At 45.4% G+C, this 20,582-nt stretch overlaps 1 protein-coding gene across 1 annotated transcript in view; it reads right to left on the reverse strand.

The window, feature by feature from the left end:
- Positions 1 to 9,530: 9,530 nt before the first annotated feature.
- Positions 9,531 to 20,582, reverse strand: part of Atp10a (ATPase phospholipid transporting 10A (putative)) — a 156,652-nt gene continuing 145,600 nt past the window's right edge. Inside the window, exons 16-21 of the mRNA XM_075952674.1 lie at positions 19,598 to 19,723; positions 15,038 to 15,238; positions 11,793 to 11,873; positions 11,600 to 11,704; positions 10,995 to 11,182; positions 9,531 to 10,844 (exon numbers count right to left, since the gene is read on the reverse strand). Coding sequence (XP_075808789.1) covers positions 10,229 to 10,844; positions 10,995 to 11,182; positions 11,600 to 11,704; positions 11,793 to 11,873; positions 15,038 to 15,238; positions 19,598 to 19,723 — 1,317 coding nt within the window. The 3' untranslated portion in view covers positions 9,531 to 10,228. The remainder of the gene's footprint in view (positions 10,845 to 10,994; positions 11,183 to 11,599; positions 11,705 to 11,792; positions 11,874 to 15,037; positions 15,239 to 19,597; positions 19,724 to 20,582) is intronic.

Below are 20,582 nucleotides of genomic sequence, written 5' to 3' on the forward strand. Positions count from 1 at the left end.
GAAAAACCACATTCTTCTAGCCTGCAGACTCTGGGCGAGATGCCCCGAGCAGTTTAACTAGCCTCCCTAGACACGCGCCCAGGCCAGACCTTGGACCCACGTGCAGGCTTTATGTCGTCTCTAACCATTGCCTCCTCGTGGCACAGCTCACTTGTTTGCTGTCTTCCTCTTACCCCTCCCCTTTTCCCGCAGAAGGGACCATATTCCTCGTGGTTAATTCAGGGTGGTTTTCGTGATTGCCATAATTCATTTTCATCTTTGACATTAAATAACAGTATCATCCCACAGCCCTGAACAGATATATTCTTGGGATCTATTTATCCATAAAGAAACAAACAGACCAATAAGTAAATACACAGATTCTACCAACTTCCTTGTGTGCTGGCTTTTCTAAGCACACAGTACTAAATTGTGCCTTTTAGAGCCGTTTTCATAAAAGAAGGTTTCTTACGGTGTATACCCTGTCATTTTTGAAGTTTTAAAGATTTACCCAAAGCCCTCTTGTAATAAGTAAAAATAATGCAGGTCCCCGAGTGGCGGCAGTGGGCAGCGGGCCATGAGACCATGCCACAGGTCCCTAAGCAGTGTCAGGCAGTGGGAAGTGCAAGGCTTTAATCCTGGTACTAGAGAGGAATATAAGACAGGATATGCTCTCAGCATGGTCACATCTTGAGATTCCTGGAGGCAGGATCACAATTTCAGACTGGTAAGAGTCAGTGGCTGGCTGCCTTGTTTTTCTGATCTTCAGGTTGAACCCCAATATCTGTCTCATGCTACTTTTGAGTAATTGATAATAATTGATATAAGCCTCCGGGTGTTTCTTTGGGACTGAATGGCTGTAGGAGTGGACAGGACAGAAACTTCTGCCTACATTCTTGGGTGTATACATTTGTCTTTTTAAAAGTCACTTGGAAATTATTTTTATTAAAACACCTCATCCACTTAATTTCAATGTAATTGTTGACTTAATCGGTTTAAGAAACTTTCTATTCTTTCCCTTCCCTTCCTTCCCCTCCTCTCATTTTGTTTTCTTTTCAAGATATAGTCTCACCATGTATCCCAGGATGCCCTCAAAATCATGGTCCTGTCTCAGTTTCCTGAGATCTTGTATTACAGGCAAACCCCACTACGCCTGTTACTTCTTTTCTGTCCGCCTGTCCTTGACTGCTCCCTTTTCAGCCAGTCATTCATTATAAGGAAAACTAAGTCAAATGATTTTTAGATTTTAGTTTACTTTTTAAAGCTATACCTCTTTGCACAATAATTCATTTTAATTTTCAGTTGAATCTACATCCACAATTTTGTCTTTAAGTCTCATTCCAAATATTCTATCATTATTGGGTGACTGCGAAATCCTGATTTTTATTTGGGGAATGTAATCATGGTGCTAAGGATGTTTCAATATGAAACCAGAGTATGTAGAATACATATATTTATGGCAAGGGTTTTATTAGTCTGGTTGACAGTGACAGAGACAAAAACTTACAAAGACTGTCTGTGATTCAGTCTAAAACATTAGAAACCTCAGCATGAAGGGACCAGTGAGGTGACCTCAGTCTAAGTCAGAAGCCTGGAAACCCCTTAAAGATCGGCTGGCAAGCCGAGAACCTGATGTCTATAGAGGTAACGACAGAAAGCTGAACCTGCTTGGGAAAGTGCAAGCATAAGCTTAGATTGGAGAATCCATTGCTTGAGTCCCTGGTGGGGGTGTTGGAATGCCATCGTGGGGAGCACATGCTGGGGCTCCCTTCGTGAAACAAGAAGCAAAAGACAGTAGAGGCTGTCTTCCTACACTCTCCTTCTAGGGAATGTCCCAATGATCTAAGATCCTCCCACTAGGTCCCCTTCCCTCAAAGGAGCCCCACCTCTGGAGCTGCTTTGGGAGGCAGTCAGAATTCAAACCATAGCTTGCCTTCACCTCTAACACAGGGACGGACAAGACTGCATGCTGGGAAATGGAACACACCTAAGGCAGGAGGAGAAAGGCATTGGTGTGGACAGCCCAGCTAACTTGAATTAGCAATGATCCCTAGGCCATTATTAAACACATATCATAGGGAATTACTCTACTCTGAAGAATTCAGGCTCTATTCTAAGAAGAGCTAATAGCCTGGAAAGGTTGACAAGAACGGCCCAGTACAAGGAAGGAAAGGACACAGCTCAGCATGAAAATCAGACTGCAGTGCTGGGCATGAGGGATAGAGAGCACGCTGAGCAGAGGCAGGTCAGAGCATGGAGCCGAGACAATTTAGAGGCTGAGGGTCTCAGGCAGGCGTGATCTGTGATGATGGAGTGCTGCAGGCTTTGAAAACAGAGAGACCACGGGGGCTCATCACTCAAGTGCTGTCTGCTTTCAAAAACCATGAAAAGAAGGTTGTGTGCTTTTTACTGAATATATTCAGAATATTGGGAACCCGTTCCAACACAAAATCATACTGAGAGATCTCAGGATGAACAGATGTGGCACAATCAGACCTTATTTTACTTTATATATTTTATGATAGGAATGTTTTGCCTCCACATATGTACATGAACTATGTGCATGTCTGGTGCCCGTGAAGATCAGAAGAGAGCCCCAGATCCCCTGGCTATGGAGTTACTGAGAGTTGTGAGCTGCGCTGACATGGAGAGCTGGAAATTAAGCCCAGGCACTCTGCAAGAGCAGACAGTGCTCTTAGCCGCTGAAGAATCTCTCCAGCCCCACAATAAGGTTCATATCACAGTTTCAAGCATGTGTTTTTCTTTAATTACATCTCGACCAATGGTTCTCAACCGGTGGGTCATGACCCCTGTTTGCCACAACCCCTTTGTGTTGAACAACCTTCTCACAGACAATCAAAAAAGATGGGTATTTATTTATATTATGATTCATAACAGTAGCAAAATTACAATTATGAAGTAGTAATGAAAGTAATTTTATGGCTGGGCATCACCATAACCTGAGGAACTATATAAAGAATTGCATCATTTGGAAGGTTGAGAACCACTGATCTAGACTTAAAGTTGGGATCCGCCTGCCTCAGTCTGCTGAGTACCAAGATTACAAACGTTCATCATTACACTGGCTCAACTATATTTCATAGAACTATTCTTATATTGCGTAGTGATAATTAACAATAAGGAGCCATACTTTGCCTTTTTTTTCCTGAGAAATGATTTCTTGATTCAGCATTGGGTTAGGTAAAGAACCTCAGGAAGTTGATGGAGACAGGTTCAAGTGTAGGCCATTTACTGGAATACCCTTGGAACAACCGGAGAGAGCATGGAAAAGAAGCAAGATTGGGTGGAGAAACATGATTACGCCATGACAAAAAGCTCAGTCATTCCTACCAGGATTTCTGTGCTGTTCAGAATGGAGGAAGAGAGTGAGGCTTTGGTATGCCTAGGTAGACTCCCAATGGGGCAAGAAGTGTGCTAGGAGATCAACCTGAGCGGCAAGGGTTGGGCTCGGTTGGCACATGATCTATAATGGCAGCTCAATTTTTGTTATGATTTGTGGTGTTGGGCTGCAATCCAGGTATCATGAATGTCAGGCAAACCCTCTCCTGTCATATCCTTTACACCCAGACCCTCAACTTTTCACTGTTCTTTGTTTTTCTATCTAGGATGTTCTGTGCTAGAATAATAAAATAGCGCAACATTTTACATTGTTGACTTTGAAGTTTTCAAATGGAAAAGGGGTTAATAAGAAGAGTGGACAGTTTTGAATTTCCATTTTGGATCCTGAAGTGAACATAGATCCCCTTTGTGGCAATCATATCTATTTTGTGGGAACATTATGCTGCTTCCAATGATGAGGCTGTAAAATCCTATGCTTATATGGAGATGGAAACCTACTATATTCCATGAATTTGATGAACAGGCCCATAGACGTGTCAAATAAAGAGTATTCATTCATGAGTTGTCTCAATGTATTTTTCTTTTATCCCTCTCTTTTTTCAAAGATGGGGTGTTTCTATGTAGCTCAGGTTGGCCTCAACTTAAAATTCTCCCGCTTCAGTGTCTTGAATAGCTGGGATCATACACATGCAATGCCATACCCATATTTTTAAAAATTAAATGTATTGAATTTAGTCTCTGACAATATCCATATATCAAGTATATTCTGATTACTGCAATCCCATGCTCTCTTAGTCTGCCCCCACCCCTTCTCTTCCACAGTCATGGTTTTTGTTTTGTCTTGTTGTTTTCTCCCCCATTTAACTTCACTAGATTGCTCTGTGTGACCCTGCGTTTGTAAAAACATACATACATACACACGTACACCAGGATTGAAGGGTCACCCCACCCCACCAGCTCTAAGGGTCTCGTAACTTAGATTCTAAGGACCATATGCCACAGAGCCTCACACCGAGGTTTTAAGGGTCACACACCCACTGCAGCAGGACTCCAATGCACTGTCATCTGCTTCTTTGATTTAGAAACTAAGTCGTGGGGAGCCAGTGGCAGCTTTGTCCTAGGCATTACTCATGCAGCCCTCGGTCTCCACGGCTGGCAGCTGACCTTTCACAGCACCCTCTCGGCGGACTCCATGTTTGGGCCTATGATGTCACTGATAGTTCCTGAAATTATTTCACTGACCATCCAAAGGTTTCCAAGTTTGTCCCCCTAATTATCAGCGATATCTTAAATGAACATAACTGGATATTTTCTTCGGGTTGAGTCCCCAAAGTTGGGCGGAGAGATGGCTCATCTTGTAAAGCACTCGTGGTGCCGGCACAAGGATTAGAGTTCAGATCCTCAGAGCTCACTTCTGAGCCAAGCAGGAGTGTAGGCTCTGGCTGTCCACGCAGCAGGTGGAGATGGGGGATCCCCGAAACAAGCTAGATAGCTAGACGATCACAAATGCGGAGTTCAAGGCTCAGCAAGAGATTCTGCCTCAATCTATACAGTGGAAAATAATAGCAACATATCATGTCAACCTTGATGTTAACACACACTTCCACAACTGTCTGTGCAACTTCATACACAAGTTATTCATGTGTGAACATGCACATACATATATGCACTTTATACACACATGTACATATGTAAAAAAAAATTAGTCCCACAAAGTGCATTTATTAGGCCAAAGAGAAGGGGTGGGTTCAAGCTCCTTCCCAGATAGGGTGTTCTCTCTTACTAGGATATGAGCGTTCAATCCATCCAGTCTTTTGGCAAATACTGACTTGATAGCTGTTCTTCATAGGGGTCATTTGCACAGTATATCTTTCTCGAATAGATTAGGCCTTCTAGTTTTAATTCTCACTAAAACACCAATTCTGAAATATTTTTAGGCAATTGGCTTTTGTCTTTGGAGGTTTTACTGTCATTTTCAGTTCATGGCCATCCTTGTTAGATTTCATCAGCAAATAAGCTGCCCCGGAATTGATTCATGATAGCATTCCAGGACCAGGGCAGGGCCGTGTCCTCATCCTGGCTTCTCCTGCTTCCTGACGGTGGAGAGACAGAGGTTCTGCAGGAATGGCATGCTAGAGTCTTTGGACAGCCTACATGGTGATACTGAACAAGACTGACACATCCACCACGACCAGGTGAGCCAGCGGTGTTGAGACAGAAGCAATGAAAGGTCCAGTCCACAGGGCCAAGGGAAAGAAGGCGGGGCCAAGAGCCAAAACACAGGCAAGAACGAGGAATTTATCCAAGCGCTAAGGGAGCCTTTTCAGATATTTGATAATATTTAATTTCAAGTTTCTCTACCTATACTGTAGCTTTCAATTAAAAAAATTCAAGTATACCTATTGAAACTGTATATGAAGACATGCATAATTGATTTCTATATCACATATGAACATATGTGATTTTCTACATCACATGTGATTACAAGTGATATACATATGACTATGTGTTATATATGAGATTTTATAAACAGCTCTGATTCTTCATCCTTTAAGTGTAAGTTAAATTCTGATTGTAAAGTGGCATTTCGTGTTTCTTCTGTTCATGTATCTTTCTTGAACAATTGTACATTACTTGAAGTATCAGAATGCCACAAAGCATCTTCCCATCTGACTGTCCACTATCCCTTACTGATCTTAGCTGGGTTTGTGTTTGATTCTAGGATTGGCTAACACTTCACTGTATACATCAGATAGAAAAAGTCCACGATTTCTTTGACAGAATTTTCTCTAGTGTTTTTGTCCACTCTTGAACTACTTTGCTAATCTCAGAACCCCCCAAATAAAGAAACTGCAAACCGTCTACGTTCACAGAGACTGCTCTATCTTCAGTATCTTAGTTTTTCTTAGTCTCAGTGTGATGGCAAGTGAGACCTTTCTATCCTTCACTGGGTACATCTTCCTCACGAGACTGTGACTTGTTTGCCTTCTAGTGAAATCATTCACTTCTTCCTCTCATTAATCCGAGAGCCTTTTAATTGCGAGAGTTCTTGTGGAATTTCTTAGGTAAACAATCATATCATACATGGGTGATGTTTATCAAGTTTCTGCCAGTCCAGTAATCCTTCATTTAGAAATTCATACATTGCATCAGCCAGAAAATCTGGACGCTATTAAAACAAGCAATGAGTTATCACAAGTACTTGTTCTTGACTACGATTTTAATTGGAATATCTTTAATTTTTATTAATAAGCTGATTCTCCTACTCACCCAATATTTGCTGAATGCCTTCAAGATGTTAGATTCTGTGCAGTACCAGGCATAAGAGGCAAAATGACTTAGTACCTGCCCTCTGAGAGTTCGAATTCATTGCTTTTGATTCTGAAACAAGTAGCCATACTGTGCAGTGGTCATTAGTTCATCTAGTTACTCTGATGTCCAAAGCAATGCAAGTCCTCATGAACAGGCATCCTCCTGTAGTGAGCTGATATACTTCCTCCTTAGATTACTGAGAGCCTCTCATTGGCTCACTTGAATTTCCAACAATCTCACTCAGTCACGTATGAATAAAGGTAATTTTAGTCTCTCACCTTCCGCTTGTCACTGTTTTCAAATATTGAAAACTTTCACGTTTTATCAGGATTTGGCAATGTCTTTCGAGTGCCACCTTTTGGAAAAGATCATGACCTTTATTTACCCCATGCTATGGCTCTTTGAGATAAAGGCAGTTGGCTGGAATAGACTGCAGTAAATGCCATGGGTCATCTTCATCCCATAAGCAGGCAGCTGGCACACCCTTTGCAGTGGTTCCCTAACATGACTTTGCTAGGCAGGTCTCCGAAGCTCATACCCAGATCCTTCTACTTGCCAGGAAACCCTATCCTCAGAGGAAGATTTCCCCTGAAAAGAAGCAAGGCCGTGAGTGCAGAGCGTCTGGACCCTGGGTCATTTTGAAGTCGCAGATACTCACATATATACGCTTATGTTCTCGTGGTCTTTTGCCAGCAACACATCTTACCAACCTAATGCTCTTCAGATGTGTGGCTCGCAAGAGCAGAAAAGAAAGCAGCACCAGGTATGGGGAGGGGCGGGGGGGGGATACAACAGGAACACAGGACAGTTGTTGCATTTGATCCTGCTCTGCCAGTGTTAAAGTTACCTCCCACTACTCACTTCAGCCACCCCCATCTCATAACACCCAGCAATCCTTCCCCGCTCCATCAAGGAGCCCTAGTGTGGGGGGCAGGAGAAGCCCCATGTGAACAAAGTCCCGAGCGAATGTGCATCGTTGACACGAATACAGAAATGTCAAGGACCCTGGCCTCAGCCCCTGCTGTTTTGCATATTGAAAGTGTAGGACGCAAATGTCCACCGCAGCTTCCTGCTCCCTGGATGTTTACAGCATGCAGACCGCTCCCTACAGAGATGGTTCCTAAGATTACCTAAACCTGGCTCCTTCATCCAGCTGTACACCACGCACCGACTCCTTGTTTCTCTGTATGCAGTGACACCGCCTCTCTGTTCAGCTCTATATAATGAACAAACTGCACTTCTGAGTGGTGACATTTCTCCGTCAGAGAGCCTAGCCCACTTGACCTCAGCGTCTATCTCTCGTCTCTCTATGTGTCTGCCTGTTTCTCTCTGTCTCTCTCTGTGTGTGCGCATGCGTGTGACTTTTTCATCCTCTCACCATCCCAATCAGGGCAAGTCCAGCTGTGCTTAGGGTCACAGCATTGTAAAAAGGGTACCTCTCACACAGTTTATAGGGAACTGGTTTGGGAACTGCTGGGCAACCTTTTATATGGGAGGTTATTGATACTAGGTCTGCTTAGAATGTGAACGCGAGTCTCTCCTTTGGATGTGTGACATTAGTCTTAGCTGACAGAAAGTGGCCTTACTAGACTGAACCCCAAACTAAGGGAAGACACAAGGGGACAAACCCTATGCCTTGGTTTGTTTTATGTTTCAAGAACAGAATGCCTGAGTCTGGCTCATCTATAAAGAACAGAACTGTGTCCCTTGCAGTTTTGGGTGCTGAAGTCTGGTGTTAAGGGACCTGTGTCTGGCGAGAGCCCTCTTGATGCATCATCACAATGGGGGCTGCTTAGAGGGCAAGAAAACAATGTAGTCTTGAAAGCCCCTTTGGATCACAGTGTTAATTAATCCTTTGGATTACAGTGTTAATGTATCCAAACTAGAGCCGTGGTACCCTAAACATATCCCACCAAAGCACCCGCTGCCGTGGGTCATGCCAGAGGAGCAGTGACTTGTGGTTGACGTTCCAGGTGTCGGCCCAGCTGAAGGGAATCCTCTGATGGGCAATCTCCTTAGGCAAGGCTGGGACTGCAGACCCCAGAATGTCTTTTGCTTCTGCTGTGCCTTTACATGTTTGCTGCGGCTCTCTTCCTCTGGCATCTAGCATGGTGTGGGTGGATATGGGGAGCTCTCCACTGCCTGTAATATAGTGTGTTAATCTCTTGGAAACATCCCGTTCTACTGGGCATTTTTACCTGTGGATTCTCAAGATGCTGACCCCTCCCGAAGATGTACTGGCTAACTTGGTAATAATCATGAGAGCTTCTACAGAGTTTTGATGAGTTTCATAGCCAAGGTCTGTGAGTCTCACCTAAGGGACAGCATGGATTGTCGCTCAAGTTAATGACTAACCCTGGCTTCCACGCAGAGGAATAAGACACATTCTGATACTTGACAGGAACTGTATTCCGTGGCCAGTTCTCCCCCAAATCTTTATCCTGTGCTCCTCTGCATTGCAGTGAGAGGTGACAGATACTCACTGGAGGAGCCCGAGACACATGCCACTTACATCCTATGCCAAGTGTGAGACAAGATGTCCGCTACATGGAGGAGGACTTGAAACAGCAGGGCTTGCCATTAAGAGTTTTAATCATTTCTCTTTGATGAGGAGACATGATAGCTCATCAGACAAAAGCCTGCAGGGAATTACCAAGAATATCTAAGGTTTTGGTTAGTGGAGTATGGTTGTTGCCCATGGCCTGGTGCAAGGAGCCAAGGGTAACAGGTCACTGTGCAGCCCTGGCTGCAATACCACTTTCTTCAGTGTCTTGCAAAAAAGGACTTACATAAAGAAGTGACCACATGGTGTTCGGAGCACACTCACATAGGCCGCACACAGCATCGTCACGCAAAAGTGGCAACCAGACACACTCTTTGCAAAGTGGAGGTTGTTTTATTGCTTGTGGTGATTTTTTAGCAAGAAATACAAATGACACTGGAGCCGTCGTACCTCTCTATGACATGAACTTGATGAAATGCCTGCACAGCACCTAGTGTTGGCAGGAATGTCACACGAATGTTTCTTGAGCTTTCCCGTTCCTTTCGCTGTTGGTAACACTGGAAATCAATAGAGGAATCTGCCTCAAAGGTCACACATCCTCCCTCCCCTCTGTCTTCCTTCCTCCTTCCTGGTCCTGGGGTCCACACCCGCCACAGCCACCCCAGGGATTGCTGTCCCAGTTGCACATGTATTTCTGCTCACAGAGAGCGAGGGCCATGTGTGCCGAAAACACAAAGCACATGGCTTTTTCTTACAAAATGAGATGAAGAAATAAATCTAGACACATTTCAAGGGCCACTCTTCTTTAACCTTTATGTACGGATAGACAGGTAGAGACATATGTTCTTATTTTTCTTCAGTATAACTCTACTTAGAACTTCAAAAAAATAAACTTTCTCTTTTGGTACCTCTGGTTTCCTATATTTGTCTTGGAAACATTTTAAAAATACATCTTCCTATAACTCTTCTGTGCAAATAAACATAAATAACATTAACATCTGTTGCATAATAAAAAAAGGCCATTTCAAGGATTGCTTTGTCACCACAATCAGTTGTGACCATTTGGAGGGGGTGCTACAAGGAGCCCGTGACTTTTCCCCGTAAGCCATGCAGGTCCTGAGCTGGCTGTGGGGGACTCGACAGGAATTCACCATCCTGCTTGCTCATCTGTAAACTACTTGTGAACAATTGCAAGACGCTTCCCAGCCCACTGGACAGCGACAGGGAGGAAATCCAGTTGAGCGAGCCAAAGCTGGGCAGGGTCAAGAGTGGTGACAAGGGGGCCATCTGGCTGGCACTGGTGGCCTTCTTCCTGGAGCCCCCAGGACACTCTTCTGAAACAGCCTCCCCAGGCACGGATGTCCTGGAAGCCTGCGTGCCAAGTCCTAACAAGGTGCTCTCTCTTAATGGCATGTTCGCATCCACTGAGCTGGGCTCCCCGCTGGCCTCTGGAGAGCAGCCCAGCTGCTGTGCAAACTGGGAAGCTTGAGAGGCACAATCCTTGGGCAGGGACTCGAAAGGTCCCAGGGTCTTCCTTTCCGAAATCTCCGTTTCTGAGTCTCCAGGCGGCTGTCCCTGAGTAGAAGTCTCTTTGGGAGCACTGAATTTGTTGGAAGAGCTATTGGATGACTGGCGTGCCAGCTGGAGATGGGTGGGGAAAAGGCTCCCCTGGAGCGCTTTGAAAAACAATCTAGAAAGAACACGTGAGGAAGAATCTATCAGATTTAAAACTGGTCCGTGGCTGAGCTTCAAGAGGCTCACCCAGGCCCAAAGACAGCCAGGGCCAACCAAGGGTGTGCTCTGTACCCGCTGTCAACTGGGGACACCAACGGATACTCACCTGGGCAGCAGTGCAGCCACGGGCGTGATGAGAGAAGTCAAGTAAAACAGAGGGTCACCCAGTAATGTCTGCATGGTCCAGTAAGGGTTAGACGGAGGGTAGCAGATGGCACAGGAGGTGTTGTAAATCAGAGCCACGGAAAAAAACAGGAAGATACTGAAGCCACAGGCTAACCAGTTGAGCCAGGTCTGAAAGGAACCAGACGGAAAAGGCTTTTACTTCACTTTAAGAGTGGCGACCATGACAGAAGCGTGAGCGGATCGGGAATGGTTAGGGGTGTGCCCACCTTCCGGGTCTTTGTGAAGACCCTTGTTATCAGGGACTGGTTGGTCTTAGAAGAGCAGCCTGGGACAGGACTGTGAGGGCAAGAGGACAGAGCAAGGCAGGGGCAAGGTGGTAAAGGCAACAAGAAGATGGGTAGATGAAGATCTGCTCAGGAGGGTGGGTTGTCCCCGGGAAAGTGGCGTTGGGTAGGTGTTATTTGCCTTCATATCACACAGCTAGGGTAGCTTTGCAGCTTCCTGTATGTAGAAACAACCTGCTGGAAAGTGTGTTGCCCACAATCCGGGTCCCTTTGGGAGCGTGACCTCGCCCATGGTTCTCACCCAGGTTTTGGTTTCAATACCCAGGTGCAGAAGGAAGGTGAACAGTGCTATTGTTGTGACAGGGGTCCCCCAGGTAAACACATCCACATCCGAGTCATAGTACGTCTGAAAGACAAGCAGAATGGCAAGTGCTGGGTGTCTGTCGATGCCCAGAGGCAGCTGAGGGCAAAACCTGTGCCGGGTTCCTGCTTACCAGGTATGGAATGAAGAAACACACCAGGCTCTGGAAGGCGGCATCCACCATGTTTAACCAGAATGCTTGTGGCCGGTACTCCTGGGACACAGAAACAAGGAGCATTACAGAGAAAGGCTTGTCCCCTCCAGGGCATTCTTGTTGTGGGATAATCTTTTTGCACACTATGAAGAGGTGTCTTTGCCAAGGCACTTTCTGATTGCTTTACTAAAGAGCTGAATGGCCAATAGCTAAGCAAGAGAAGATAGATGGGATTTCTGGAGAGATAGATAGAGAGAGAGAGAGAGAGAGAGAGAGAGAGAGAGAGAGAGAGAGAGAGAGAAGAAGGAGGAGGAGGAGGAGGAGGAGGAGGAGGAGGAGGAGGAGGAGAAGGAGGAGGAATCTAGGTGCTTGGATTTTATCAGCTGTCTCAGAGGAAGTTGAACGTGCCATACTGAGAAGGCGTAACTAAACCTTGGGACAGAACGTAGATTAAAAAATATGGGTTAATTAAATTATAAGAGCTAGCTGGAAACAGGCCTAAGCTAAAAGCCAAGCTCTCATAATTAAATAATAAGTCTCTGGGTCATTCTCTGGGGGCTAGCAATTGAAAGACAGTCTGACGGGAAAGCTGGCTACACCTTCTTGAGCAGGCGATACCTTAAGCACTGGAGGAAAATGTCCTATTTTCGTATCCAAGAAGAGCACATCTCCAACATGGTGGAAGAGAAACCAAAACCGTCAGGCTTATAGAGCTGTAGGCATCTGAGCCATGGGGAGCCTTTGAGCCCAGAACATGAGTCCTATAGCTACATGTCAGCAGAGGTCATGAATTTGAGAGGGAGGCCATGGGAAGTATGGAAAGAGTTGAGAGAGGAAAAGGAAGGGTAGAAATGATGTCAACACAGTCAGGAGTCAGTACACATGAAATTCTCAGAGCGGGGTGGGTGGGGGCACTGATTATTACGCTTTACAAAAGAAGAGCTGAAATCTTGGGCCTGCCCCCTGAGCTGCCCCCCAGTCTGAGCTCCCCGATCTGGGCCTTCTAGTCTTCCACCCTTAAAAGGTTTTATGGTAAGCACTTTAGAAAGACTCTTACCAATGAGCCTTAAGTTAGATGATGGATGTTTCCTAGTAGATTTTTAGACTTATATATATCATAGTGCATGTATACATATATGTGTATATATTACATATTGACACATATACATATATATGTATATGAGTGTTTTGCCTGCATATGTACAGGATGTGTATGCACTGCCCAGAGTAGCAAGTGCTCATAGCCACCAAGCCATCTCTCCATCTCATCATGATGTTAAACAAAGAAATTATTACTCTGGTTTTGATATGGTTTTAGTGTGTCCACAAGAGTTGATTCACTAATTCTTAATCCTCACTGTAAAATACTGAGAGAGCAGAAACTTGTTGGGTCTTTGGGAGACAGTTAAGATAAACCATAGAAGCCTCCGTGACTGACTTATGTGAAAGACACTAGAAGAGACGCATTCTCATGACTGCTAGGCCCTGCCATGTTTTCAGACTCTTATCAACATCAAAATCACCACCAGATACAGCCCTTGAACCTTGGACCTCCAGAAAACTCCTTTTCTTTAAACAGCCTGGCTATAGTTGTTTGAATGGGAATGGTCCTCATAGGTTCATATATGTGAATGCTTGGTTACCGGTTGGTGAAACTGTTTGGGAAGGATTGGGAGGTGTGGCCGTGAAGGAGGTATACCTGCCTGCCTGCCTGCCTGCCACCATGGTGGCTGTGCACTTACTCACCTCTGAAACTTTAAGCCCCCAATAAACTCTCTTATAAGCTGCCTTGGTCATGGTGTTTTGTTGCAAATAACGAGAGAGAAGTAACTAAAACACTAACTTAGGTATCTTGGCATATCAATGCCGAGCACACTATGACAATCTACACCCATGGCAAAAATGGCCTGATACAGATACATATCTAGGTACAGGCTCTAGAACCTGGATGACAACAATCTGTATTTAAAGAAGCAACCAGAACCCCATCATCCCCTCAGCAGCACCCTAGTAAGTCCTCATGTAGCTGGCAGAGACTGTGTTTGCCTTGCAGGATACACATAGGATTCAGGAAGGGCATTTCCACTTACCACTTAATGGAAATGCTGGTGACATTCTCATTGGTTACCTCCCTCTACATGACAAGCTTACAGCATCTTGTCTCATGGCTGGCTAAGGACAGTAAGCCAACTAAGATGAGAATTCTGTTAAGAACATAGGTATCGACCAGAAAACCCACTGACTCCTAATGAACTGTCTCCTAAGCTGTACAGCCTGCGCCTTTGGAAACTCAGTGTCAGTAGAGTAGCAATAGGAGGGTAACTTGAAGCAAATACATTCTGAGTTAGAGCTAGTGCAGAAGAGGCAGGATGCCGCATTCTTTCTGCACACGTAAAAACTAAGCTGGCCAAAGAGGAGCATGCACGGTTTACTGTTAGGGCTGGGCGGGACAGCTGGCCATCGGTTTGCAAACATGTGTACTGCTCATGTAAACGTACATTTACATCCTTCTGCTCACTCGGTGGTTTCCCTTTGAGTCTGTTGTATTAATCCATGCTAAAAGTAAGTGACACTTTGTTTTACTTTGCCTTTGCTGGTTTTAGAACAATTATTATCACCTGTAACCAAGTCAGATGTGAGGTGAACTTTTGTTGGGAACCTGGAAATAGCTGAGGGAGAAAAGATTTTCATTCAACATACTTCCTGAACACAGCAGTTTTCATCTAGAATGTTCCCCAAAGGCGCATGTATTGATCAGGGTTCTCAGAGTGGCCGTGAGGGAGGTGATGAGACCGTCAGGAAGAGGAGCTTAGTATGAGGTCCTTAAGTCACTGGGGCCGTGTGGCTGAGGTGATACTGAGGTCCTACTTGCTTCTTCTTTGCTTCCTGGTTTCTGACAGAAGCAGTTTGCTCCAGGATGTGTTTCTTACCATTGCCATGACAACCAGGCACTTCCACCAGAAGCCCAAATGGAATTTCCTAATCCTAGACCGCAACTAGCAGAAGAATCATCTCCTCTTCTACGTTAATCGTCTTGGGTATTTTATGATAGTAATAAAAAGCTAACACAATGTATTACAAAGTCTGACATACAGCATCCAGTCTACAGTTTCAACAGTTTTCTAGAGTGTCTATTAGTAGGAATTTGGGGGAAATTTCACTTTCTGGAAGGTGTAAAGGGGCTGGAGGCCAAGAGACAGAGGCAGAGACACCCGCGAGCTTACCTCCATGTTCTGGCCACTCTTGTAAAGCTGTGGCTTCCTCAGCAACATGTCAGCAGGAACATCTCTATCCAGAACCCCAGTCACAAGCTGGGGAAGCGACGAGAAGAGCAGATTAAAGAATATCAGATACCACTGGTCAATCATGGCAGAGGCGGAGAAGCCGCAGAAGAACTGGAACCAAAATAAGAGGCCCACAAACATCTGCAACAGAGGGAGGGGGGCGGAAGGACAGGTGATTGTTTTGTGAGCAGAAGGTCAGATGATTGTTTTGCAGGGAAGAAGGACAGTTGATTGTTTTGCTAGGCGGAAGGACAGGTGATTGTTTTGTTAGGTGGAAGGACAGGTAATTGTTTTGCGGTCCAGCAAAGACTCATCTGAAGGACTCAAGATCTCTGCAGAGACATTTGTTTCTTCATTAGTTGGCCAAGCTATGATTTCTTCTAAAAGACAAGCCCTAACCTCCAGCCTTGTTGGTGGTCTGCTCACAATCCTCTTCTGCCACAGTCTCCTGCTCTCAAGAGACCAGTGGCAAGAATCTGAACTTCCTGGAGCGGAAGAGCCGGAGATGGTCAATGTGAAAGAACTAAGGTGACTGGGGCTTAGGATGGCTTACATTTTAAGAGGACCCATGGCTTCTTCCCTGGGGCCTCGCATTGTTCTATCTTCCCAAACACCGGCCCTAGAATACATCTGTACGCCCATGCCCCCCTTTCTTTTTCTTGGGGGAGAGGAGTTGGGAGATGAGGTTTAACTATGTAGCCCATGGTAACCTTGAAATGATGGTCCTCCCATCTCCACCTTTCCTTTGAAAAGGAACAGTGGACAATCATCAACAACTTCCAAAGAGGAAGACACACATGAGTACAAGAAAAAGGAGCAGCAGAAAGCTTCAACCACCTGCTCCGCAGGGCTGGGAGTTAGCTAGGACGTCTTTGCCCTTCCACCAGCTGAGAGTACCAGCAGCTGGAGCGTGTTTCCCTAGGGAGTATGGCAGTCCAAGGCCTGATGCAAACCTGAGGTTTAGACTGTGAATGTCTCCCAGAGGACCCCGAGTTAAATAAAGCTTAGTTCCCAGCTTATGGAGCTCCTGGGAGGCAGTGGAAGCTGGAAGAGGTGGCGGCCAGTTAGAGGACAGGAGGTCAGTGAGGGAATTTCCTTAAACAGAACATTGGTAACCCAAGTCTCTTTGCCTCTCTGAGAACCATGAGGCAAGCAGCTTTGTTCTTACGATCGTGAGCTGCCTCACCGTAGACCCCAAAGGAAACAGGGCCAAGTGTCTATGGGCGAAACACCCAACACCATGCACCAAAAAAACCCAACCAAAAACCAAACCCCAAACAAAAACTTTCCCCTTATAACTGATGTATTTCAGTTATTTCCCCCAAGGGACACAAAACTGACAAGCACACAGTGTATTTTCACACGTATGGTAATTTGGCATAGATCATAGCATCCTCCCTACCTCAGTGTCCCCATCTACGGCCACACCAGTGGGAGCTACCCAGGGAGGGAGAGTGTGGGAAATGAAAGACTTCATGAGACCCCTGGAAGATGGTGGCTATTGTCAGAGGCATACTCTCCCTAGCTAAATGTCCTCATTTCCTTCTTCGAGGCCCAAGCTTGAGGTGTTCTTAACATTTACAGAAAACTGAGGCTGGAGATGTGAAAGTGGTCATAGAACGGGGAAGACTATTCAACTTGTTCAAACGCAGATGAATCTTGGCCTAAGGTCCTGGGGGCCAGTCTCCAAAGGCCATGCCATACAGTGGGGTGAAGGTCCCACTGAACACAGTAAGGATGGGGTCTGGGTTCCGGAGCTCTCTATGGCTCTTGAATGAGTTGCTTTATGCCTCTAGCTTTTGACTTTACCTCTCTGAGCTTTGTTTTCTTGCCTTGAAAATGGCTTTTAAAGATCAGGGGGAAAATGCTAGTTCGTGTGGGTGGAAGCTATGACTAAATCCCCCAGGCATTGTTTTAATCTATGACTTAAGTTTCCTAATAGGCAATGTTCTCCCTCCACATCAGCCACTGACAGACTAGGGCTTTTCATTGATTTTCTCCCCTGCCTTCCTCCCACGCCTCACTCTTGCTCACCCACCACCGTGGGCTCAGCCTTCTGAGTCATCGGAGAGCAAATGGAGTCACAGAGAGCAGGAAGAAAATGCTTAGATAATTGAGAGGCCCCCCTCATAGTGCCGAAGAGCTTTATTCCCAAACCTCTGTTACTATAGAAACTGTTCTTCTCTGCTCTTTATTGGAAAGGCCAATTTATTCTTCAAATTAATGACTCTCCTGTGAGGAGTGATTACCCTTGAACTGCTCACGTGGACGAATGCTTTTAACAAAGCCCTGCATCTTCTATGAGGAAAACTAGGCGGGCGGCTCTTTTCCCTCCCTGTTTTCTCTAACAAGGACAGGCTTAGCTTGCAGGCAGTGGGGAGGCTAGCCTCACCTCAGGCTGCCACTTCAGACTCTTAAGCCTCTCCAGTGTTCAGAAGCTTGGAACATGTTGCTCTTACTACCCTTCAATTTGACAGACTTGAATTGGGAATTACAGAGATCGGTGAGCTTAATTCATAGTTCTGTTTTTGGGGAATTAAAAAAATCATACCCCAAAGAAGTCAAGCAGACAGGATCCTCAACTTATGATGCCTCAATGGGGATTTTTTTTTTTTAAGCTTAGGAGGATGGTGTGAAAGCAATATGTGTTCCGCTAAACTTTGAATTTCAATTTGGATTTTTGCCTGGGCTTTATTCTCTTAGGGAATGCTGGACTGCGGCTTTGGGCTGAAGCTCCCAGCTAGCTGGTCACAAGGCAGCCATGCTCCAATGGGCTGTGCACGAAGCTAAGACAGTGATTAACCTAAGTGTACTACATGTATTTTTCACTTGTGATACTTTCAACCTGTGATAGGCCGTTACAAGACCATGTAACTCTACTCTGAGTTGAGGAGCAACTACGCTGAAGATACTACTATAAAGGACCGAAGGAAATGAGGCTGCATTCCAGTCCAGCCTACTCCTGGGGAGGGAAGCTGGGACCCTCTAGGTTCTGGATATCTGAGGCCTCACCATGTTGGCAACTCAATACTGGGTCATAAAGAAAGGAGAATGACCTCCCAAGGGCAGAAACGGAACAATGGTTTTGGATGTAGTCCCAGGTGGAGCTCAATGGGAATTGATTTCCAAATCTGCTCAATTAGCCACGTCCTGATTGGTTGAGAACATCTGTATTCGTTTGCCAGGAGACATTATAGAAATCAGGCAAGCAAGGCGGTGGGAGAGGTTAGGAATGGGAAGGTATGTGTTAGCCTCCAGATGGAACCATTAAGAACAAAAGAGCTGGACTGACATCAACTTAGAGTTAGCATGACGGTTTCATAAGGACTGAAGAAAGTTGAATTTATTTTATTCTTTTCCAGTAGAGCACAGGATATTCCTGACACCGGAGTTGCAGTAAGATTTATGGAACAAGCTCAGAAGGTCATTTTATTTATCCCAGGAGGGTAGTTTGTCTCCTTGTCAGTTCCCTCAGCCTCAAGCTGCCAGAGGCAGAGCCCAAACCAGTGGCCCCTCAGGAGAGTGTCTAGAAATCTTAGAAATGAGTCAGTGTTCTGTGATAACCCTGTGGGCCGTTCTGCAGACCCATGGAGTATTAAAAGTACTAAGACTAAACATGAGGCCCACGTGGGAGAGATCAGGAAGGGCCGGCTCTGCATTCAAAGCCCCTGAAGAGATACAGATGTTCAGAGCGCATCTGGCCTAGGCATCTTCACTTAAATGGAGCTACTAATTAAACTCAGCAAGAAGAGTGTGTATCTTCCCTAAGCCCAGGAAAGTATGGAAGCCCCTTCCTTCTTTGTAAAACCAGGTTCAAGGCCTCGCTTGGGGATTTGTACAAGGGCTGCTCTGAGCATGTCTCTGATAGACATCATTCAATATCTGAACTATATAGCAAGATCAAGTGATTTTCTTATCGCAAGGCCACTGAACATTCTTCTCCTTTAGCGTTCCTTGCCTACAGCAGAGAAATCAGTGTCCGACTGTGGACACACTAGTGGAACGCTCCTAAGAAACACAAGGATACAGGTTGAGAACTAAAGAACAGAATCAGATGTCAGATAGCAACACAGTTTTAGCAAATATCAACTTGATCCCTTGCCACCTGCAGGCCTTGTCATTGTGCTACTTTACAAAGTCATATATGAACTTTCTTGTGCTGCCTGTTGTTATCAGACCTTTCATCCACAGAGATGCAGCTGTTGTCATTTCCCATGAGTTATTTTTCAGATATTATAGGGTACAAGGCCAGGTTATGATCACAGGACATTCATGCAAACCCAAAAAGATGGGGTAGACATGAGACTCTGTGGTCTGTTGACCTTATGCAGGATTCCACCCTACAAGCCTTTTGGGGGTGAGCATGGGGGTAGGGTTATCACAGAAGCCTTCTATATCTTTCTTTCTCGACTGTGAGTCCGTAGTCATTGGTACCCAGCAAAAGGAGCTACTGTAAGCCTTTTAACTGAAGCATTCCAAAGACCCGTGCCAAATACCTACTGTGTTCTTGTAGAAGAAATATAGCACCATGTTGGCCAGTCTGGAGTAGCACCAGTGTCCATGGACGAGTAAGAGTCTCTCCAGGTATCGGAACCTCGGCACCGCAAAGTCGCTGGCCATCACAGCCTTGAAAAGGAAAATAATTCTCATCACTGCTGATGAAGAACAAAGGCAAGGCAAAGCCAGCCTGGGGAGAAAAAAGCCCAGCTTCAAACACGGCACTAAGTGTGGGCCTGTGTTTCGTTAACTCCTTCAACTGAAAGGGAACCCACTCGAGAAACACGGTTGCTCAGGGATGCCACTTTCTAGAACCATTCAAGGCCTCAAACATTAGATATATGAGCCGGGCGGTGGTGGCGCACGCCTTTAATCCCAGCACTCGGGAGGCAGAGGCAGGCGGATCTCTGTGAGTTTGAGACCAGCCTGGTCTATAAGAGCTAGTTCCAGGACAGGCTCCAAAACCACAGAGAAACCCTGACTCGAAATACCAAAAAAAAAAAAAAATTAGATATATGATTAGTGAGTTTAAAAATACTTCAATTTTCCTCTTCCAATATTTTTTCCTATCAAGCCACAAAACATAGAGATGCACAGAACTTCTCCCACCTCTCTCCCATCCCCAGTGGCACTTATTTCTATACCGTACTCAGCTCAGCAGAGACGAACTAAAGATGACCCACTGATGTTTATCAGAGGGACATCCAGACATTCTGGGAGTTGCATCTCAGACTGCACTTCCAAATTAAACCGTTGTGACGCCGTGGTTTTTAAGGAACGACAAGAAAAACCATCTTTACATGTCTGGTCCCTCATGCACTTTGTTCCCACATACTGTCCTCTGCTGGCATCCAGATGTTGAACCTAGACGTGTTAAACGGCATCTGCGTGTGGGCGGTCCTACTCTCGGCCCCTCCCTTTCCCTCCTGCGGTCTTCGACATGTTTCACTCATGAAATTGACAAGGAGTCCGTATTTGACTTTTCTCT

This window comes from Microtus pennsylvanicus, chromosome 18 (assembly GCF_037038515.1).
Source record: "Microtus pennsylvanicus isolate mMicPen1 chromosome 18, mMicPen1.hap1, whole genome shotgun sequence".
Classification (NCBI taxonomy): Eukaryota; Metazoa; Chordata; class Mammalia; order Rodentia; family Cricetidae; genus Microtus; species Microtus pennsylvanicus.